The sequence below is a fragment of the Acinonyx jubatus genome, unplaced genomic scaffold (genome assembly GCF_027475565.1).
Source record: "Acinonyx jubatus isolate Ajub_Pintada_27869175 unplaced genomic scaffold, VMU_Ajub_asm_v1.0 scaffold_30, whole genome shotgun sequence".
Taxonomy (NCBI): Eukaryota; Metazoa; Chordata; class Mammalia; order Carnivora; family Felidae; genus Acinonyx; species Acinonyx jubatus.
The window spans coordinates 34,934-59,230 of record NW_026463949.1 but is presented as its reverse complement, the minus strand read 5'-3'; the positions used below and the strand labels follow the sequence as shown (position 1 = coordinate 59,230).

Below are 24,297 nucleotides of genomic sequence, written 5' to 3'. Positions count from 1 at the left end.
GCTCTTTGACCCTGGTAGCCAGACAGTGTTGGAAGGCTGTGAGAGCTGTGCTAGGCCCTCTGAGTCATCTGTTGTAAGCACCTGGCCACGCAGTGAGTCCCGCAGGTAAGCCAGACCGGGGCGAAGGCTGAGGGATGCTGCTCTGGGGGTTCTGTCACGTGAGCATGGAGTAGTAAGGAGGCCGGTAGTGTTTAGAAAGTTCCATATGCTGCAACTTCTAAAGCTATTCTGGGGTCTATGTAAGCTATCTTGTCTCTTTGAATTTCGGAAAAATGGATGTGATTTCTGGTAATTGTTAACCAAAGGCAGCTACCTGGTCTTTACCAATCATTTGTAAAAGATTTCTCTTTAAAGCATTCGTTGGTCAAACGTCTCCTGAGTTCCTGCATTGTGCCAAGAGATGTGCTATGTGCTCTAAGTACAAAAATAAATGAGATATAATTCTTCTCCATGCTCAAGCCCGGCAGGAGAAGCAGAAATGGGAAGAGAAATTAAAATTCAAGACAAGAATGTCTTGTCTCTTGCTGTGCTCCCAAACGCTGTGGGAGCACAAGGGGCAGAGCCATCATTCTGTCAGAATGGGCAGGGATGGTTCCACAGCTCAATCTTGAAGGATGTAATTGTAGGCTTTTGTCAGACCAGAGGTCAGGAAAGGCAAATTAGGAGGGACAGAGGATGCAAAGGCATAGGGTTCATGAGAGGACCTGCTATGCTCAGGCAGTGGTGAAAGGTCAGTGTGGTAGGAGCGCTGCCGGTGGCACGTGTCATAGGATTGGAAACTACTACATGTAGTGTTGTTAATTATTGCAAATAGTTTTATGTATTACTGGGTTTTTTTAAAGCAGGCTGCAGATCCATTGGTAGTGAGTGTATGCTGCTACTGTTAATGAACTACTCACTCACCACCCAAATGTTGGTTTATCTTTCGTTCTGTCATCTCAAGCCACCTAGAGTAAGAAAAACCTCTTGATTATACTGAGGTTATTATTAATAATATGTGTGACTTATGGGACCCCTACCGTATGTTAGGCACAATGGGAATCATTATCTCCCATCTGTGCAGCAACCAGCAAGTTAGATTATAAGCATTGCTTTGCAGTCTTAGAGAGCTTGTGACTTCCCTAAAGTTGCACAGACAGCAGGGGGCCAAGTCAGGATTCTAATGTGAGTCAGTCTCCTTCTGAAGCCTGTGCTCTTTCCTGCATGCCATGCCACCTCTCTAATTTAGTGACAGTCCACCATACCACAATGGGTCCAACATCCTAAGGAGCCTTCTATTTATGAGTTGTGATTATTTTTTTTAATATATGAAATTTATTGTCAAATTGGTTTCCATACAACACCCAGTGCTCATCCCAAAAGATGCCCTCTTCAATACCCATCACCCACCCTCCCCTCACTCCCACCCCCATCAGCCCTCAGTTTGTTCTCCGTTTTTAAGTCTCTTATGCTTTCACTCTCTCCCACTCTAACCTTATGAGTTGTGATTAAACAAAGTAAACCTTCTATCTGAGCTTACACATCCAAATGAGTGTTCTGCCTCCAAGAAATTGCTTAGGAAAGAGAAATACACACACACACACACACACACACACACACACACATCTATTCCACTGCTCATACACCTTGTTACTCATCTGAAATTTCCTTTGGAGCCAGATTACAAATCATATAAGGAACTGCATCTCATTGCTTTATAATCATGTATCGTTTTTGAACCAAAATAGTGCCACCTAGTTTGATCATACATCTTGTTCACTAAACTTGGCTTTGACTGACTTTTGCCCATTTCCAAAAATCGAATTCACTTTCAGTGAAGAGTTGGCACCATTGAGGATATTCAGAAGAACAGACTGCAGGCTCTCAAGGCGATTCTAGGAGGACAGCTCCAAAGGTGGTTTGAGCAATGAAGTGGAATTAGCCTTTTGCCTCCCAGGGGGACTATTTAAAGGAGACAAGTCTCATTGGAATGCATAATTTCTGGTTTTAAAAATATCATTCCCATTAGTTGATAATTATATACATATTTTTCTTGGCTGTGAGCTCTTTGAAGTCCAGGATGTTGAGGCATTCAGTAAATGTGCTGAATGAGCGGATGTTGAGTACAAATAGACATGTACCATTGGAGACTCTGCTGTAGGTGAGAGACAGTAGGTTGGAGGAGTTTTTGATGATTTCTTAGGACTCTAGGAGTTAAGCTTCCCAGTATTGAGCTTGGGGTTTCTAATTGCCTTGCCTGATCACAGGTTGTACCCGAACTAGAATTCAAGATGAAAGCGTTGAATTGAACTCAAGATAGGTTCTTTGTAACTAATGATTCATACTTTGTCAGCTATGGTCTAATAGTGAGAAAAAGGATTGCTAAGTGAGATTGTTACAACTTTTCTCTTTTATAATAGTAGTAGCAGCAAAAGTAGATAAAATTGATTGTTTACACAGGGCTTTCACATCCCCTAATCTTAGTGAATTAATATGTGAGCAACCCCGGGAAGAGACAGGCTTAGGGAAAGAGTAACCCTCGGCAATTGCACAGCTGATAAACTTCCAGCCTGGCCCCCTTCTAGACCTCCTTAAGAGTGATTTGTTTTTATTGGGCTTTTTTGCTTTCTTACATCTACTGGCTAGCTGATCTTAAACACTTTTCATCTTAATAAAGCCAGTTAAAATCACCACTAAAAGAATTTAAATTTTGTTGGTAAGGTTCTGCTCAATGTCAGAAATACAGTCCCTTTAACAGTTTGGGAGAGTGTCAGTTAGCAGTTTGTCAGTTGGAGCCATTCTCTGAAGTTGTAGACAAGAGGCACCTACAGGGATGTGTCACGCAGAGCGTGTGTGTGTGTGTGCACGTGCACGTATGTGTTTGCTTGTGCACCTGCTGCATTTAACTGGAGAAGACCGATAGGTCTAACACAAGTCCAGTTGCATTCTTTTGATTTGCAGATAACAGATGTTAGAACTTTTACACCCATAGTTGTCTCTTTACTAGGTGTGTTCTCTCCTCCCTCCTCCCTCCCCGTCCTTTTCCCTTGTCCCTCAAAGTGCAGAGAGGGAATTTGAGCCTCTGGCAGAAAGCTCCATATACATTTCAGAGAGGACACTAGCTTTGTAGTTAGACCTATGTAACACTACTCAGTGATCATGTACTAGCGTTACAGATTCATAGAGTGGAATACACCCATTTTAAACGTGTAATTGCAAAAGTGAAATTTAGGAAGTAGTGGTTGATGCCACAATATCCAGTGGAACCTCCATTTGCTGGTTTGTGGAGAATTAAGCAAAGTCTATTTTTATACTTGGACTCTAGTCTAAATGTTTCTTGAAAAGTGATTCAAAGTAGTTTAGGCTTTGATTGTGACTTTATTTGAATGTTTATTTATTTTGAGAGAGAAAGAATCCCATACACAGAGCCTGACACGGAGCTCAATCCCATGACTGTGAGATCACGGCCTGAGCCAAAATTAAGAGTCTGACGCTTAACCTACTCAGCCACCCAGGCGTGCCAACTTTTTTTTTTTTTAATAAATTTTCTTGTCACTATGTTATTGCTGTATCATATTCTGTTATTGCCAGTCAGGTTGAAGTTTTCCTATTTGATATGCAGTCATCTTTTTTACTTGGTTCTCAAATGTATTGGTATAGTTGACATACTGTTCCTTCTTCCCCCAGTTACAAATGTGTGTACCAATTACATCTTCTAAAATTTCTGAGTGCATTAACTTATTCAGTCAACTTTGTAGTTGTTCATTTTTTTTCAAAGAACTAGCTGTTGGTGTTACTTATCGATTAATTCCACTTTGGTATCTATATTACTACCTTTAGTTTTATTATTTCCGTGTTTTGGTTCCCTTGGGGTTTTTTCACCCCTAAATTTCTTAGGTACAAACTTAGTTCACTAGTGTACAAACTTAGTTCACTAGTTTTCACTTTGCCTCTTTTTTCTTTCTTTTCTTTTTTGATTTTAGTTCCACTTTTGGAGTGGATACATTTTCTCCAAGTTTTGCTTTGGCAACAGCCCGGGTGTTTTGATGTTTCAGTCGTGCTTTAGCAGGATTTTGAATATTCTCCAATAGTGTTCTGTTTCATCCTGGATTTAGTCATTATTTAAAGAAGGAAACTAACAAGTTACTTGCTTGGTGCCAAGCCCTGCAATAGGTGCTTTCTGATAAGTTATTTAATTCTGATCTCAGCACTGCCTGGTAGAGGTAGTATTATATGCATTTTGCTGTGAAGAAGCAAAGGTTCATATAGAGTTGCACAAATAATCTCTTCAGCTCTGCTGTTCTGCTTAACAAGTGAGCATTGAAAAAGATCCATATGGTTAGGCAATGTTCAGTCCATTGTTGTCAGTTTATTATGAATTGTGTAGAATTTCTGCCTCCAGTCTCTGCCAATTGCAATCTACCTTACACATTTTTCTATGCCTTCTATACCTTTCTTTTGCTCAGAAAATCTCCAGTGGCTCCCCATTGCCTATTAATAAATTCCAAGGACTTTACCTTATTATTCGAATCCCACTACCTTCTAACCCCAGCTTACTTTTCCCTGATTTCCTCTGGTGCCTTTTCTCCTGTCTCCCTACCCCACCCCCAAAGACTTACAGAATTTATTCTGGGTGTTCAGTCTCCTGGGATACAAAAAACTGTTTCATACTTTAAAGAATCTTATCCCTTTGTCTGGAATTCCCTGCCCCCACCCTGTTGCCTAACTCCTACCTCCCTTCCCAACTCTCCCAGGGAAACCAATGTTCCATGTACCAGTTTACAATGATATGTAGTTACTTGTTGTAGATCACCTCCCTCTGTTCCCATTAGTCTTTTTTTAAAAAATTTTTTTAATGTTTATTATTTTTGAGAGAGAGAGGGAGACAGAGAGCAAGCATGGAAGGGGCAGAGAGACAGGGAGACACAAAATCAGAAGCAGGCTGTAAGCTCTGAGCTGTCAGCACAGAGCCTGATGTGGGGCTCGAACTCACAGACCGCGAGATCATGACCTGAGTTGTAGTCAGCTACCCAACTGACTGAGCCACCCAGGTGCCCCTGTGTCCATTAGTCTTGAACAACTTCAGAGCAGAGACTTCCTTTCTCATGATTTTTTCTTTTAAAAAATGTTTTATGTATTTTTGAGAGCATGCAAGCGGGGGAGGGGCAGAGAGAGGGGGCCAGAGGATCCGAAGCAGGCTCTGTGCTGACAGTAGTGAGCCTGATGTGGGGCTCGAACTCACAAACCCTGAGATCATGACTGAGCCAGAGTTGGACACTTAACCAACTGGGCCACCCAGGCAGCCCCACTTTCTCATTTTTATACATTCCATACATTGTAGGCACTCAAACAGTTAAATTTTAAATTAGATTCATGGTTTTTGTGTGTCAGTGCCCTGTGATCTTTTTTCTCCCCCTCTGGAAAAATCTGTATGTATGTAAAGAAAGCATTATTTTTGTCCTGCTACTTGATTCTCTGTATAGAACCATGCTATTTTTATCTACTCTTGTGTTCATTTCCATAGTTTCTAGTTTCCTTAGGAATTTTATCTACTTTATCTGTGATGATTTAACAGTAGCATGTAGAAGCTGACAGTGAAAATATCTCTATATATTCTTAAAAGAAAAATTGTCACGTTATTGCCATATTCTATGGCCATGTTGCTAAGTTTTCATTGTTTATGCTTTCATTGTTAGTCATTTTAGTATTTTAATGCTTTATCTTTAAAATCCACCAAATTACTGTACTAGTAAACTGCTTCTCTTGTCCCCACCCAGACATGATAAACCTTTGTTATCTCCTTTCCTGTAGTTGGTTTGACTTTTGATACTGGTTGCAAATGTGACTCTTGAATGCAACAGATTTAGGTTTTATTTTTTAATCCACTAAATGAACTTTCTTATTGTAGGTCTGTGGTAGGCAGAATAATGATCCCCCCCAAATATGCCCACATCCTAATTCTAGGAACCTGGAAATATATTCCATTATATGGCAAAGAGGAATTAATGTCACAGATGGAATTAAGGTTGCCAATCAGCTGACCTGACAATAAGGAGATTATTCTGAATTCTCTGCCTAGGCCCATTATTACCGGTCTTAAATGTGGAAGAGAGAGGCAGAAGAGGAGGTCAGAGTGAGTCAATGTAAGGAGGACTGGGCTCTCTACTGCTGGCTTTGAAACTGGAGCAAGGGGCCATGAGCCAAGGGGCTGCACAACAGCCTCTAGAAGCTGGTAAGGCAGAGCAACAGTCTCTCCTGGAGCCTCCAGTAAGATCACAGCTCTGGTGGCACCTTGATTTTAGCCCAGTGAGAACCACTTCAGACTTCTGATGTCTGGAACAGTAAAGATAATAAATTTATGCATTTTAAGCCACTAGATTGGTGGTAACTTTGCATGACAACAATAGAAGAGTAATACAAGAACATTTCTTCCTACTTATATTTTTTCAACCCCAGTATTTGAATTAGGAATTATATTTTTGTATTATTATTTGTCCTCTTGTAAGTTTCTTGCTTCTATTTTTCATTTTTCATGTAAGAGACCTAGAACTCTTAATTTCCTTTTAAATTACATCAAAAATTATAAAATAATCACTTTCCCAACATTTTAAACATTTTGGTACTTCTGTTTCCATTATTTCTACTCTTTTCTTTAATTAAATAAAAAAAATCCTCTCCTTTAGAGAAGATCATGAATTTAGCTTAGAGGGTTTACTCTCCCACCACCTCATTTATTTTTTGTTTATAGTTTGAAACTCTAGAAAAATTTTACCTCTACATATTATTTAATTTACTTGTGAATCCTCTGTTTATCATTGTCCTCGCATTTGCTGATGTTTGAATTCACTTATTTTTTTAAAAAATATTCTGTTTTCAAGTCCATTGTTTCTGGTAATGATAGGTATAGCCACAGGTTTGGGTTGACAAATTGGTTCTGGTTTTCTAGATTTTGCACTATCCCCCTGTGCGTTAGAGGGAAAAAGTTGCCTCTGCTGGTTCCTGTCTCTGTGGCGATGACTCCATTTCTGTGAGCTCATGAGTCCCCATCAAGCCCTTTCCTTCTCCAGAGTCTAGTGGTGAAGTCATTCTTGCCTTGGCATCTTTCAGTGGTAGCTCTCTTGTCTTTGTGACAGCTTGAAAAACATCCTTTGGTTTTGAGCATTGATCATAACTAACATGTATTTAGTGCAGTGGTTATCAAACCATTTTCCACAGACACCTTGGCGGGGGGGGGGGTTCCTTGAGAACCTTTTAGGGGTCTGTGAGGTCACAACTATTTTCATAACACTAAGATGTTCTTTGCCTCTCTCTGGGTTGACATTTGCACCGATGGTACAAAAGCAGTGGTGGGTAGACTGTTGGAACCTGAGCACAAATCAAGCTGGTGACACGAAACTGTATTAGTAGTCTTTGGAGTCTTCACTGCAGTACTCTTACAGTTCAAACAGCCAGCTTCACGTAAGGATGTCCTTAATAAAGCATACAAAAATACCAGTCTCACTAAATAGTGACCCTTGAGTACACATCCATTTTAATATTCTGTGTGACAAAATAGGAAGAAGGCAGAAAGGCTGTCTGCTGTACAGTGCTTGACTCAAGGAACAGCACTTATGTGCATGGGCTGCAAGCTGCCTTTTTTCACGGAACACCATTTTTACCTGGAAGGACAGCTAACACACAAGACTACGGCTATTTGTATTAGGGCATTTGGCAGACATTTTTCTTGAAAATACAAGTGAACCTGTAACTTGGAAACAGCACTGATAACACAATAAACACAAATCTAATTTAAAATGTAAAAAAACTGTTGGAGTGCCTTCAGCATTTTCAACAAGGAAAACAACTGATGATATTTTTGCAAATAGTAAAATTTGAGCTTTCAAGGGAAAGTCAGAATTTTTTAAAAGTTTTATCTATCCCCGTGAACTTGACAGCCTCCCAATACTTACATATTTCTTTTTTTTTAATTTTTTAACATTTACTTATTATTGAGAAACAGAGACAGAGCATGAGCATGGGAGGGGCAGAGAGGAGGGGAAACACAGAATCCAAAGCAGGCTCCAGGTTCTGAGCTATCAGCACAGAGCCCAACACAGGGCTCAGACTCACAAAGCGTGAGATCATGACCTGAGCCGAAGTCGGCTGCTTAACTGAGCCACCCAGGCGCCCCAACCAATACCGACATATTTCTGATGAAATGAGTTGTGACAATAACTACTGTGATCTTGCCTTGGTATAGTGAAGTGTGTCAACATTTGAAAGATCCTTATTACTTAGTGAACTACTATTTTTCAATCAGCCTACATGGTATCATGATTTTGCAGGGATAAAACATTCATCCAAAGTGCAAGAGAGACCAATGGATTTTAATGTACAGCCTACAAGAAGTTCACTGACAGGGTTTCAGATTCCACATCACAGTTAGCCTTCAGGAAACTACCACTGTTTGACTTTTGGCATCCTGTCAAATAATATCCACCATTATCTGAAAGAGCTGTTAAAATATTCCGTTCTTTTCTAACTACAGATCTCTGTGAGGCCAGATTTTCTTCATATGCTTGCGCCAAAACAGCATATTATAATAGAATGAATACAGATGTGGGTATGAAAATCTCGGTGTCCTTTATGATGCCAGACATTTAAAACATTTTCAAAACTGTACAAATTTTGAAAAATAGTGTTTTTTCATTAAAATTACGTTATGTATGTTAATATATGAGTTTATTGTAATTTTAAATGAATTAATAAATATTTCAAAAATAGCCATTTCAAAATCCGATACAGTAAATAACAATAGGTAAATGATAGAAACATTGGGTTCCTCAGTAATTTTTCAGAATGTAAAGGAATCCTGATACAAAAGATTTTGAGAGGGGCACCTGGGTGGCTCGGTTGGTTAAGCAGCTGACTTTGGCTCAGGTAATGATCTCATGGTTCATGAGTTCAAGCCCTGCATTGCTCTATGCTGACAGCTCAGAGCCTGGAGCCTGCTTCGGATTCTGTGTTACCCCTCTCTCTTTCCCTGCCCGTCCCCCATTTGTCCTCTGTCTCTCTCTGTCTCTCAAAACTGAATAAATGTTAAAAATTTTTTTTAATTAAAAAAAAGATTTTGAGAGCCACGAATGTACTGCTTTACACAAAGCACTTTTCGGATTCATTATCTTGTATTCACAACCACCTTACTGATTTTATAGACAAGAATACTGTGACACAAAAAGGCTGTATACATATTCTAGTTAGCAACCTTTCCAAATCTGATAGTCTTCCCACTGTAGTTTACATTCTTGAAGGTCTGCTTCTGAGCCGAGTTTTATAGGTCCCAATCCTTACAGCCTCCCCCTTTTTTTCCAGTTGAAGTTTCTTATGTTGTTTTTCATAATGCAGGTGCAGTACATGTACCTTGAAAAAAGTCAGGAATCATAAACAAGAATGTAAAGACTATCCTTAATCCTCCCTGCTGGAGATCATTCTTAATTCTCAGTGTGTATCTATCCAGATGCTTTTCCAAGAATGTTGAATTATCAGTATAATGTCGGTAGTAAAAGGACTCTGGGGTCAAATAGCAAATAGATCTTAGTTTGAATCCAGCCCTGTGCATTGTGAGCTGCTTGGACAAGTTATTTAACATCTAAGCCTTCATTCCTCATCTGCAAAATGGGAGTAGTGAAAACTCCTCCTTTGCAGAGTTGCTGTGAGGCTTAAGTGAGACAATGCATGAAAAGCAGCATAGTATTGACGTGTCATAAGCGTCCAGTAAATGTCAGCTATTGATGTTGCTGTGCATGCCCAGATAGATTGATAGATATACCGGCTTTATTGAAATATATTTTACATGCAGTAAAATTTACCCTTTTTTAGTGCACAGTCCTGTGCATTTTAATCCATGTATTTGTGTATATGTGGATAACCCAAAGATACAGAACAGGTCCATCACTGCAAAAAATTCCCTCATGTCCCTTTATAGTCAGATTTCCCCGCCAACACAGCCACTGGCAACCACACTGATGTATTTTCTGTATCTATACTTTTGCCTTTTCCAGAACATCAACTAAATGGAGTCGTGCGGTATGTTGTGTTTTCAGTTTGAGTTGTTTTACTCAACAGAGTGCACTTGAGGCATGCATACTTGCTTCGTTCCCTTTTACTGCTGATTAGTAAGTACTCCAGTGAACAGATATACGACAGTTGGTTTAACCATTCACCAGCTGATGGACATTTGGGTTGGTGCCAGTGGCTATTATAAATAAAGCTGCTTTGAGAATTTGAATACAAGTTTTTGTGTGTACATATGCTTTTCATTTTCTTGAGTAAATACCTAGGCATGGGATTGCAAGGCCATAGAGTAAGTATGTACTTAACTTTATAAGAAACTGCTCAAGTGTTTTCTAAAGTGGCTGTGCTGTTTCGCATTCCCACCAGCAATATTTGAGGGTCTCAGTTGTTCTACATCCTTAGCAACAGTTGTCAAAGTTGATCATCTTAATTTTAGCCATGGTGGGGAGTGTGTTGTTTTATCTTGTTGTATTGCATTGATATTGTATTTCTTTAGTGCCTGAAAATATTGAATATCTTTTCATGTGCTTATTTGCCTTTTGTATAACTTCTCTGATGGAGTGTCCTTATTATTTTTTTTTTTTGCCGATTTTAATCAGATTGTTTTCTCATTTTATAGTTGTAAAAGTTCTTTATATGTACCGGATTCAGGTACTTTGTCAGATACATGTTTTCAGAATGTGTTCTCCCAGTTTGTGGCTTGGGTTTTCATTTTTTTAATTGACTTAAATTTTTTTTATTGTTTATTTTAATTTTGAGAGAGACAGAGCACACAGGGGAGGGGCAAAGAGAGAGGGAGACACAGAATCCAAAGCAGGCTCCAGGCTCTAGGCTGTCAGCACAGAGCCCGACACGGGGCTCAAACTCACAGACCATGAGATCATGACCTGAGCCGAAGTTGGGCACTTAACTGTCTGAGCCACACAAGCACTGCTTTAATTGTCTCTTTTGGAGATTAAAAGTTTTTAATTTGGAATAAGTCCAGTTTTGTATTCCATCTAAGAAATCTTTTCCTAACTCTAGGTGACAAGTAGTTTTTCCTTCTGTGTTTTCTAGATGTTTATAGTTTTGGCTATAACATGGAGGTCTGATCCATTTCACATAATGCTTGTATATGCTGTGAGGGTAAGAGTCTAGGTGCATTTTCTTCATCTTTCCAGTTGTTTCAGCACCATTTGTTGGAACACAGTCCTCACTCCATTGAATTGCCTTGGCAGCTTTGTCAAAAATTAACTGACCATATATGTATGAGTCTGTTTTTGTATTCTTTTCTGTTCTCTGTGTCTCTCCTGATGCTAATACCACATTGTCTTGATTATTGTAGTTTTACAATAAGCCTTAAAAGCATGTAGTATACGTTCTCCAACTTTATTCTTTCTCACCATTGTTTTCCCCTTTATGAGTCCTTTCGTTTTCATATAACTTTTAGAATCAGTGTATCAGTTTCTACAGAGGGATTTTCATTGAAATTGTATTGAATCTGTAGAATAATTTGGTGATCATGGTAGGCTAAATAATGATTGCCAAAGATAACCACTTTCCTAGTCCATGGAACCTGTGAATATTACCTTCTAAGGCAAAAAGGTGAATATTAGCTTATGTCCCAAAAGATGTGACTCAGTTAAAGATCTTGAGATGGGGAGAGTATCCTGGATTATCTAGGTGGATCCTAAATGCAATCATGGGTTTCCATGAAAGCAATGTGATGTGAGCAGAGAAAAAGATTTGAAGACGCCGCACTGCTGGTTTTAATGATGGAGGAAGGGGCCTAAGGAGTGAAAGGAATACAGTTATAGAAACGGGGAAAGGCAAGAAATGGATTCTCCCCTAGTCTCCAGAGGGAGCGGGCCCTGTGACACCTTAGTTTTAACCTAGCGAAACCCATTTTGGACCTCTGGCCTCCATCCACAACTATAAGAGAATAAATGTGTGTTGTTTTAAGCCACCGAGTTGGTGGTAATTTGCTATAGCAACCATAGGAAATTAATACACAGTGTGTGCAAACTTTAACAATATCGAATTTTCTAATCTATAAGCATGGGATCTCTCTCCATTTACTTAGATCGTTTTTTTTAAAATAAAATTTATTGTCAAATTGGTTTCCATACAACACCCAATGCTCATCCCAACAGGTGCCCTCCTCCCTGCCCATCACCTACTTTTCTCTCTCCCTCACCCCCCCATCAACCCTCAGTTTGTTCTCAGTCCTTGAGTCTCTTGTGGTTTGCCTCCCTCCCTCTCTGTAACTTTTTTTTCCCCCTTCCCCTCCCCCGTGGTCTTCTGTTAAGTTTCTCAAGATCCACATATGAGTGAAAGCATATGGTATCTTTAATTTTTCTTGGTAGTGTTTGGTAGGTTTCAGCATACAAGTCTTGCACATATTTTGTTACATTTATTTCAGTATTTCATATTTTGATGATGTTTGTAAATGGCAGTTTTTTTCATGAACGTTTAATTTTAGAATAGTTTTAGATTTATAGGAAAGTTGTAAATGATAGGTTTAAAAAACATCTCAGGGTCCACTTTTTAATTGCTGGCAAACAGAAATGCAGTAATATTTTTTTGTACAAATTGCCTTGTATCCTGCAACCTTGATAAATTCACTTATTTGATTTGGAAGTGTTTTGTTTTATTTTGTTTTGTTTTTGGTAGATTAGCTAGGATTTTCAACATAGATAATCATGTTGTCTGCAAATATTAGATGTACTCCTTCCTTTCAACTATTTACCCCTTTTATTTCTCTTTCTTGAATTATGGTTATAGCAAGGACCTCCAGTACAAGGTTGAATAGATGTACTTGCCTTGTTTCTAATCTTAGAGGAAGTATTTAGTCTTGCAGCATTAAACATTATTTTCATAGATATCCTTCTCTTCCTAATTTATGTCAAATTCTTTTTCTGAAACTATTGAGATAATCATATGTTTTTTCTTTTTCATTCTATTAATGCAATGAATTACATTAATTGGTTTCAAATGTTAAGCCAAGCTTACAATCTTGACTAAACCACACTTAGTCATACTGTAATATCCTTTTTATATAGTGCTGGATTCAATTTGATAAATTTTTAAGGATTTTGCATCTATGTTCATGAAGGATATTGGTTTATAGTTTTCTTTTTTGGTCAGGTTTTGGTATCAGGTTAATGCTAGCCTCATAAAATAAATTTGGAAATATCCCCCTCCTATCTTTCTCTGTAAGAATTTGCAAAAAATTGGTACTATTTATTCTTTATGTATTTGATAGATTTTTTTTCAGAGCCTAACATTTTCTTTGTGAGAAGGTTTTTTTTTCCAATATATGAAGTTTATTGTCAAATTGGTTTCCATACAACACCCAGTGCTCATCCCAAAATGTGCCCTCCTCAATACCCATCACCCACCCTCCCCTCCCTCCCACCCCCCATCAACCCTCAGTTTGTTCTCAGCTCTTAAGAGTCTCTTATGCTTTGGCTTTCTTCCACTCTAACCTCTTATTTTTTTTTCCTTCCCCTCCCCCATGGGTTTCTGTTAAGTTTTTCAGGATCCACATAAGAGTGAAACCATATGGTATCTGTCTTTCTCTGTATGGCTTATTTCACTTAGCATAACACTCTCCAGTTCCATCCATGTTGCTACAAAGGGCCATATTTCATTCTTATGTGAGAAGGATTTTAACTACAGTTTTAGTTTATTCAATAGATACAGACATGTGATATTTCATCTGGTGTGAACTTTGATAATGTCTCAAGAAATTTACTTGCATAAAGATGTTCATAATATCCCCTTCTAATCCCTGTAATGTTTGTAGGATTTGTAGTAATGTCCCTGCTTTCATTTCTGATATTGGTGATTTTGCCCACTATTTTTTTCTGATCACTCTGACTATAGGTTTACTCTTTTTCTTGATCTTTTCAAGGAACCAGGATTTAGTTTCATTGATTTTTCTGCACTTATATTTATCATTTCCTTCCTTCTGCTTACTTTTTAAAGTTTCCTTCTCTTCCTAGTTTCTTAAGGTGCACCTTAGAACGTTGACTTTATGTTTTTTCTAACGAAAGCATTTGATGCTATAAATTGCCCTTAAGTACTGCTTTAGCCGTATCTCACAGATTTTAGTAAGTTGTGTTTCCACTTTTCATTTATTCTGGAATTTTCAAATTCTCCTTGTAGTTTTTTACTTTACTTATGGATTATTTAGAACCATGTTGTTTAATTTGCAAGCATTTTGAGAATTTTCAAGGTATCTTTCTGTTGTTGATTTTTGGTTTAATTTCATTGTGTATAGAGACTTTTTTTTTTTAATTTTTTAAGTTTATTTATTTTGAGAGAGAGAGAGAGAGAGAGAGAGAGAGAGAGAGCGAGCAAGCAGGGGAAGGGCAGGGAGAGAGGGAGAGAGAGAATCCCAAGCAGGCTCCATGCTGTCAGCACAGAACCCGATTCAGGGCTCAAACTCATGAACCGTGAGATCATAACCTGAGCTGAAACCAAGTGTTGGATGCTTAACCAACCGAGCCACCCACCCAGGCGCCCCTAGAGATTTACTTTGTATGATTTTGATTCTTTTAAATTTCTTGAGTCTTGTTTTATGACCCAGATTTCAGCCTGTCTTGGTGAATATTCCATGTGCATTTGAAAGGAATTTCTGTTCTGCTGTTATGGGAGGAATGCTTTATCAGTATCAATTAGGTCATGTTTGCTAATAGCATTATTGCACTCTTGTGTAACCTTAGTAATTTCTATGTGTTCTATCAGTTGTTTAGAGAGAAATGTTAATTTCCAATAATAATTGTGGATTTTTCTATTTTCCCTTTATTTTCTGCATGCATTTTGAAGCATTATTAGGTACATAAATATTTACAGTTGTTAGATCCTCTGACAAATTGACCTCTTTATTGTTATTAACTGCCCCTATTTGTCGCTGGTAATATTCCTTGTTCAAAAATATACCTTGTCTTATATTGTGGTAGGCAAAGTGGCTCCCCAAAGATATCCAGGCCCTAAACCATGGAACCTGGGACTGTTATGTTACATGGTAAGGGAGACTTTGCAGAAGTATCTAAGGTGACAGTATTAGTTTCTTTTGTTTCCATGACAAATTGCCACAGGTTTAGTGTCTCAAAACCACACAGAACTCATTATCTTACATTTCTGTGGGTCAGAAGTACAGGTACAGCAGGGCTAAGTTGGATTTTCTGCTTAGAGTCTCACAAGGCCAAAATCAAGGTGTTGGCAGGGCCACATTCCTTTCTAGGGCTCTGGGGATTAATCTGCTTCCAGACTCATTTGGGTTGTTGTCAGAATTTAGTTCCTTGCAGTTGTAGGGCTGAAGACTCCAATGTTCTTTTTTTTTTTTTTTTATGAATTCAACAGCACTTTACTTATTTTATTTTTATTTTATTTTTTATCATGTTTTTTTAATATGAAATTTATTGTCAAATTGGTTTCCATACAACACCCAGTGCTCATCCCAACATCAATAGCCAAATTATGGAAAGAGCCTAAATGTCCATCAACTGATGAATGGATAAAGAAATTGTGGTTTATATACACAATGGAATACTACGTGGCAATGAGAAAGAATGAATTATGGCCTTTTGTAGCAATGTGGATGGAACTGGAGAGGGTTATGCTAAGTGAAATAAGTCATACAGAGAGAGACAGATACCATATGTTTTCACTCTTATGTGGATCCTGAGAAACCTAACAGAAGACTCCAGTGTTCTTGCTGGCTGTCAGCAGGGGTCATTTTCAACTTCTAGAATCTGCCTGCATTCCTTGGCTCATGGCTCCCTTCCTCCATCTTCAAAGCCAGCAAAGACAGGTCGAGTCCTTCTCATGTTTAGAATCATTCTGACTTCCCCTTCAGCCTCATCTCTCCTCTTCTGCTGTCTCTCTCTGAATCACTCTTATGCCTCCTTTTCTGCTTTTAAGGATTCATATAATCACATTGGGCTCACCTGGATAATCCCCAATATTTTAAGGTCACCTGATTAATAATTCCATCTACAAAGTCCTTTCATGGCAGTACCTAGATTAGTATTTGATTGAATAAACAGAGGACAGGAATCTTGGGGGGCATGTTTATAATTCTGCCTACCAAAGTTATGGACTTGATGACAGGAATAGTATCCTGATTATCCAGGTGGACCCAATCTAATCACATGAGCTCTTAAGCAAAGAACCTTCTATGGAAGCAGGAGCAATATGGCAGAAGGGGAAGTCAGAAGAATTCTAAGCATGAGAAAGATTCACTGTGCTGTTGCTGGCTTTGAGTTTTAAAGGCTTATGTGCCGGGATCAGAGAGAGACATCTAGGATCTTAAGGGCAGCCCCATGCTGGCAGTCAGTGAAGAAACTGGGATCTCAGTCCTACAACCACAAGAAAGCAAATTGCCAGCCACCTGAATGATCTTGGAAACGATTCTTCCCAGAATCCCTTGATAAGAGTCCAGCCAACCAACATGTTGACTTCAGCCTTATGAACATCTGAGCAGTGAAACCAACCAAGCCTGTCTGGACTTCTGACATACACAACTGTGAGATAATAAACTTGTATTGTTTTAACCTGCTAAGTTTGTGATAATGTGTTATAGCAACAATAGAAGATGAAAACAGATATTACTATACCACTGCAGCTTTCTTTTGGTCAGTATTTGCTTGGTATAAATTTTCTCTGTCCTTTTAGTTTTAATCTGTGATTTTATCGATTCATGACATAGGTTTCTTATAGATAGCATATAGTTGTCCTGCTTTTTAATCCAATGTGACCATCTTTACCTTTTAACTGGTAGACCATTTACACTTACTGTGATTGTCAGTAGGGTTGGGTTTTAACTACCTCTTGCTGAACCCTGGGAACTGCCTCTAGGCAGTAAGCTGGAGCATTAATAAAGTTTATTTTCTTCCTTCCTTCCTCCCTCCCTCCCTCCCTCCCTCCCTGTCATCACAGTCCTTTGTTGTCCGTTGTCCAGTATCTGATAACTGTTGTTTCATATATTTTGTCCAGTCTGTTGTTTAAGGTTGGAAGAAAAACCCCATTCCTCTTACTTCATTAAAGCTGGAAATAGAAGACCTCAACAATGTAATTTCTAACTATTTTAAGGACATTATCTTCAGGAAATCCCTTTTATGGGAAATGTGTATGTGTGTGTGTGTGAGAGAGAGAGAGAGCGCACGAGAGTGAGTGCGAGAGAGAAATCTATTCAGTCACAGAAATTATAATACATGTACTAAAATGTTACTGTATCTGAACATTGAAGATTAAAAATGTCATGCCTTTTTAAAAATAGAATCAAATAATTAGTGACAAAACTTGACCATATCGTAAACATGTCAACCTTTTTCAGTCTCCATGTCTTGGTACGTCTAGTTCTTTCTGCTTGGAATGCTTCCTCATTTCACAATATTTCTTGCCTGGCAGCTTTCCATATATCTTCTGGAAGTTTCTCTCCTTCTTAGTACCCCCAGACAGAATCCATATTTCTTCTTCTGGGTTTCCATCACTGTCTACCCTAGCACCATTCCAGCACATATCATGTTGTATTATAATTGTGTGTTTCTTTTAAGAAAAATTTTAATGCTTTTATTTATTTTTGAGAGAGAGAAAGAGACAGAGCACCAGCAGGGTAGGGGCAGAGAGAGAGAGGGAGACACAAAATCCGAAGCAGGCTCCAGGCTCTGAGCTGTCAGCACAGAGCCCGACGCGGGGCTTGAACCCACGAACCGTGAGATCATGACCTTAGCCAAAGTCAGATGCTTAACCGTCTGAGCCACCCAGGCACCCCATACAGTGACGTGTTTCTGTGTGGACTCTCTCCTACCAGGAAGCCCTAGAAAGCAGGGAACTTATTTTAGTCTTCTTTATGTGTCCCTTATCCCCTAACACACAGTGTATGTCTACTGCATAGAACCTTTCAATAAACGATTGTTGAATTAGTGACTCTTTACACATGCTCAAAAATAGTGTTCTTACTCTCCCTTTCAGTATCACATATTTGTAAAAGTGAGTCCTCTTTAATCATTTTACTTTTCTCCTAGTAAATTCCTCATCTATGCCTGTCTCCTGCTGTTCTCTGTGCTGCTGGCCCTTCGTCTGGATGGCATCATTCAGTGGAGTTACTGGGCTGTTTTTGCTCCAATATGGCTGTGGAAGTTGATGGTCATTGTTGGAGCCTCAGTTGGAACTGGAGTCTGGGCACGAAATCCCCAATATCGGTAATACTGCTTTATAAAACTGATTGGTCTCTTCCCTAAGGGAGCAAGATCTTGTTTTTCACTTTTAATTAAATAAGCACTATTTTTTTCTACCTATCTGGGGTTTTATAAGAACCATAATATAGGCAAACTGGGTTCTAGCCTAAGTACTTTTCTAAATTAGTTGTTGGATATGCATTTTTTACATATAAGCAGTGTTTTTGGGGGTGCTTAAGGTCCTAGCTGGCCCACAATAGGCAATGTAAACTAAAATGCATCCAAAATATCGAACTGTTACACCATGCTAAACTAGGAAGTATAAGACTATCATGTTTGCAAGAGCAGTTCTACAAAACAAAGTCCTGGCTTTGGTCACCAGGGATCTATCAGTCTCCAATTCAGTCCCAGAGCTGGGGTTCGCCTTGTCCCAATCCTCTGGTCCTGGGGTTTTAGGGCTGTTAGTGGTGTGGGTGAGGTGGTTTGGCTGGGAAACAGTGAGTCCCTGAGACAGGGAAAGTTGAGGCCCAGATGCCATGAAGGAGAGCAGAGCATTTGGGAGCCAGGAAGAGGAGTCACCTTTACCCTCAACTCCCCTGAGCCTTTCTTGGCTGCCTCAGCTAGTCCAGGTTCCTGGAGTCAGCTCCCTCTGCTGTGCAGCCTAGGTTGCTGGGGCCTGGAGAGTCTCTTCTCCCTCACAGAGACCGGCACTTCAGAAAGGAAAAAGGGGGACTGGGGGGGGGGCTGTTCTCAGCCTTTGCCAGGCAGAGGGGGAGGGCAGGAGTGCCCAGCGGACAGGCAGGGCACATTCAGCTGCTCGTGAGAAAAGTGCAGGAGGTGTTTCAGTCTTGATCAACTTTAAAAATAAGATTTAGCCCATTAGCACATATGCATCTAAGAACTTTAAAACAGTCCTACAAAGAGCCTTGGCAGATGGGAGACATTTGTGTGCAGTTGTTTTAAAGTCCTTAGACTTCCTTTATTTTTGAAGATTACCTGTGCAGCTGGCAAATCTTTTCTTTTTTATGAGATATTTTCAGATGTCTAATGTTTACGACTCAAAGATTGAAAAGTTAAATAACTAAACATTTTAGATTCCACTGATTGATATTTAGAAGCTATTTGAGCTTTGCCCTAGTGGTTTAATTTACGATGTTTATTTTTTTTTTAATTTTTTATTTATTTTTTATATTAAATATAACTTATTGTCAAATTGGTTTCCATAGAACACCCAGGGCTCATCCCAACAGGTGGTTTAGAGCAAGGAAAGGAATTATATGCGTGTGGTTGAGTGTCGTGAATGTTGGGGCATGGTCATTCTGGTGTTAACATTATCCAGTGGAAAGTTCTTGGTTCCCATAGAAGTAACCACTGGCTTCCTTTCCAGGTATATTTTCACCAAGAAGATACATCATAAATGTTTACCTGTATTTTGAATGAAATGTTCTCGGCTTTGCAGATGCTTTTGTAAGCATTTTCTTGATTAGCAGCCTTATTCTTTTTCAGTTTTCAATCAGAGCATTTCCTCCATGGTACGTAAACAGCTAGGTAAACTGATTTTGTTTAAAAACAGTTTTCACTGTTCTTATTTCTCTTTCATCTGCAGGTGTTAATTCATCCCAGTGGAAGAGAAAGGAAAACAAAAAGGCATTCATAATTTTATTTGCATTTTAAAATAGCACCTAACAATAATTGCTATATTTTCTTGAACTATCACCCACGCTGATTCATAAAGCTAGTTATTTTTATAGTGTTGCATGAAATGTGATTTACATGGTTTTTAATTCATTGAGGAATGAGGATCATGAGATTTAGGGGATAGTTGTCAGTTGTTAGTGGTAGAAGAAATCCGCTTGAATAATCTTGGAAGCAGCTGAATTCAAAGTTGTGAATAAAACCATTTGTGTACATGGTCAGAGAAATAACTGACCATTACTTCTGAGAACATCCTTACCCAGTTAAAACTTTGGTTTGCCTGCAGTGTTCATTTCTTGCCATGTAGTAGTTCTTTGGTGTTTGGAAGATTACATATTAAAGATGAAGTTTAAGTTAGTTTTCTACCTAACTTCCTTCGCTTTTTGTCAGACTTATCACTACAGTTCATGGTATCAACATAAGTTGGTATTTGGCCTGGACTGCTTGCTTGGTTTGAAGATTCTGAACTGAGACTATTTTTCTTCTTCTTCTTCTTGTGTCCCTTTTTAGAGCAGAAGGAGAAACATGTGTGGAGTTTAAAGCCATGCTAATTGCAGTGGGCATCCACTTGCTCCTGTTGATGTTCGAAGTTCTGGTCTGTGACAGGATTGAAAGAGGAAGCCATTTTTGGCTTCTGGTCTTCATGCCTCTGTTCTTTGTTTCCCCGGTGTCTGTGGCAGCTTGTGTTTGGGGCTTTCGACACGACCGGTCCCTGGAGGTAAGATTTCGTTTATTTGAGAATGTTTTAAACAGGAAATCTGGTCACTTACTGTAATGAAGATCTCTTGCCCTTTGTTAGGAAGAGATGAATCATTAACTCCAGGTGATGATATGTAAGGAAGCAAAAGGACGATGGAAATAATCATGGTTCTGTTTCTTGGCTTAGAGCGCTGGCTCTTCACCCAGGCCATCAGGCTTCATCCAGCGTCACAGCTCGCCCTAGCCACCCGTGGTAGTCAGGCTTCTCCTGAGAAACAGAACCAATAAGAGAAGTGGGGAAGGGGAGAAGGAAGGGAGCAAAGGAGGGAGACAGAGATAGAGAGACAGACAGAGAGAGAGATCAGTTGTAAGGAGCTGGCTCATGTGTTGGGCGCTGGCGAGCCTGGTGTTCAGAGGTTGTGCCGATAGGCTGAATATGCAGGCTGCCTTGGTGCTACGGCCTTGAGGCAGCATTTCTTCCTCTCCAGGGAGCCTCAGGCCTTCTACCTAATTGGCAAAAGCCACCCACAGTATCGAGGACCACCTTCTTTACTGAAAGGCAATACTTTTCACAGCAATACCTAGACTCGTGCTTGATTAAATAACCGGGTGCCATGTAGCCCAGCCAAACAGACACATAAAACTAACCACCTTGCCACCTCAGACCCCATGATCTAGCACTTCATCTGCTCTCTAGTTAGCTTCAAGCCCTGTTTTTGCCTAGACACAGAGGATACACAGATCAATTAAAAAAGTAATACTAGAAAAACTAATACTAGTATCAAAAATGATGGCAGCTCACATTTGTTGAGCACTTACTGTGTGCTGGGCACTGGGCTAGTCCCTTCCCATGTGGTAGTATCTTCTTAAAGATTCACAACAACCCTGCGAAGTAGATGCAGTCACCACCCCTGTCTTCCAGAGAGAGGAAGGAATGTGTTCCTGGCTGTTGGTTAAGGGGCAGGGCTGGGGCCAGGATCCCATGTCAGTCAGCCTGACTCCAGAGCCCGCACCGAACCACACGGAGGCTGAAGGCCCAGAGCCCTATACAGATGAGTCGAGGGGAGAACGAGATGGCTAGGGATGCTCTGTTTTGAGCTGGCTGAGTAAAAAGTAGAGGAACGGGGATGGCACTTGAGCTGGAAGGCTCAGGGTACGTGAACTTGGGAAGGCACCCACAGAGAGGGAGGGGGAGAGAATAAGACCCTGAGGGACCCCATGGGCACAGGACCCTGAGCACTAGGAAGGGCTTGGTCTGGAACAGGGAGGGCATTCCCCATCCTGGCACTGGGGACAAGGGCACGGGGCAGTGTGGCTGGTAGGCTGGAGCGGCCGCGGGATCTGAGGACCCACTTTCCCCTCCCTGCAGTCCCCCCAGCCTTCACTAACCCGGCTGCTTCGCCGCACGGCCCCCTGGCTGCTTGCCAGGGTATGAAGACTTCATGAGGGAGTGCAGTTAGGAAAAAGACTCCTTGGGGGACAGTAATGGGAGCAAGGCTGGGAAACACCGAGACCCTCCTTGCCCCCTGTGCAGCCTACCACCCGTCTGCCTCTGCGTGGCACTCCTTCCCAGGGGGAAGGAGACCTTCTCCCCTGCTGGTTCCTCTGAGCATTTGCTCCTGAGTTCACAGAAAGGCTCCCTGCCTCAGTGCTGTTCTGACCGCTGTTCTGACCCCGTGCTCCCTGTTCAGCCCTACACTCCCCAGAAACTGGCCAGATCCAGTGGTCTCTCTCAGTCCATCTTTTCTGTAGCTCCTGACACTCCTGAGCTTTTGACTAGTCTGGTCACCTCTGCTTTGGCTCTATCGCCGCTTCTTAGGGTTCTAGGCTTGGGGGCACTTTCTGTCCTCACCTTGCCTACTCCCTCGGAATTATCTTGATCTTGTTTATACTTCCTGTCTCCACTGCCACTTAGGTTCTGTCACTCCCTAAATTCACACTGCAAAACTCCGATCTCTCCACCAGCTCCAGGCTCCTCATGCAACCCCACCTGAATCTGCACTCCCTGTGCCGGTTAAAGGCACCACTTCCACCCAGTCACCCTTACCATTTTACTTTATGCCTCTCTTGCTCTGCATGTTTTCTCTATTACCTGGGCAGATGAAGCAAAACCAAGGTTTAAAAATCATTTGCGAAAGTTCACATTACACAGAATCACTGAGAGCACGCGTTCTAGATACTCCGCATGTGGCTCGACATTTCTCGGGGAGCGAGGGACATGAGCTATTGGCCTTTTGGACGGGAAATGTTGTGTTGAACAGGACTGACTTCTGCATTGCAGGATGCTTATGCCTGACCTCTGGCCACGAAATGGTAGTGGAGGGGCTCCCCATGACAGGTCTTTGTGATGGCTGGTGGTACCGCTGCGCATTTCCTAGCATTTTCCTGGGGCAGCAGCGGTGTCGCCCAGGTTGAAAAGCCCTGGGAGAGTTACCTAAATATAGTTGGATAGGGACTGAGGAGGAGGTTTAAGATGACTAAAATTTTGGAACTTTGTTTCTTAGAAAGTAAAAGTATAGACAAGGACCAGGACTACATTGGGCACGAAACCATATTTTCCTAATGTGGAGCTACAAGATGCAAGTCGTTCATGCAGTCACACTCTCGGCCTTCCTGCCTGCAAGAAGAAACAGCATGCTGGCAGTTGAGCTCCCTCCCTCTTGCTTCTCATCTCCTGGGAGCAAGAGTACCTACCTGCATTTGCTAGAGGGTGACCGGGGATAGGCTTACACAGAGATATGGATGAAGAGCAGGGTTTGCCAGGCTGCCTATGCAGGTGGGGCAGGGGATGGTGTTTTCCGGGCAGAAGGAATAACACACAAAGGCACAGAGGCAGGAGAAAATCTGTCCTCATGCTGAGCGAACTATGGTGACTCCAGTATGACTGGAGCACAGTTTGGCGAGTTGCGAGGCTTCTAGAGGTAGATGTTGATGACAGCTGCACAACAGTATGGGTGTATGTAATGCCACCAAGTTATGCAACTAGAGATGGTTAAGACGGTAAGTTTTCCAGTGTGTGCATTTTACCATGGTAAAAAAAGAGAAAAAAAAAAGGTTGCCTAGAACACGAAGTGGAAAGGAGACAGTGGCGGGAGTTGGGGAAAGGAAGGCCATAGAGAAGAGCTGAGTAGGGGCCAGATCCTCAGTCCTCAGAGCGTGCACTGAGCCGTCCCAGGGCGCCATAGTGAACTCACAGGGCACCGTGGGATATTGGACATTTTTGAGGGAGAAGCAATGACAGCAACCGGCCTTGGGGACATGATATGAACTACTACCTCCAAGTAGTTTACCATTTTATTTTTTGGTCACACTACATTGGTTTTGATGATACCGTATAAGAAGCAAGGTTGTTGCCAGTTGCCATGATGCAAAGGTAGTCCTGTGCAAAAATCTACCTGGAGAACAGGTAATGAGGGTGGCACTGTCTTAAGAAATGATGCAGTACCCAATAAGCACACACATCCTCTTAGGGAACAGTTGTGGTTCTTTAAGGAGATAAAAATCATATTTTTCTTTCAATTTATATGAGGTTTTTTTTTTTTTTTTTTAGATGGCTACTCAGGACATAAATACTTACTAAGTTTAGATCTAAATACTTAACCCAGTGGAACTGCTAGGGATTTCTTTCAGCCCAGAGGCCTATGAAAGAATTACTACCTCACTAAATGCCCTGTGAGCTGAGAACTTTGGGGAAGCTCTGGGC

General features: G+C 40.7%; 1 protein-coding gene across 7 annotated transcripts in view; it reads left to right on the top strand.

Annotated features, from left to right (window-relative positions):
- The window catches only part of TMEM185A (transmembrane protein 185A), a 36,645-nt gene that overhangs the window by 3,393 nt on the left and 8,955 nt on the right, over positions 1–24,297 (top strand). For 5 of the 7 annotated variants that reach the window (XM_053213943.1, XM_027053003.2, XM_027053004.2 and 2 more), the window contains exons 2-3: positions 18,048–18,224; positions 20,406–20,613. In XM_053213943.1, coding sequence (XP_053069918.1) covers positions 18,048–18,224; positions 20,406–20,613 — 385 coding nt within the window. Of the gene's footprint in view, positions 1–18,047; positions 18,225–19,587; positions 19,668–20,405; positions 20,614–24,297 lie in introns of all 7 variants that reach the window. The other 2 variants (XM_027053006.2, XM_027053007.2) reach the window with 2 other exon arrangements.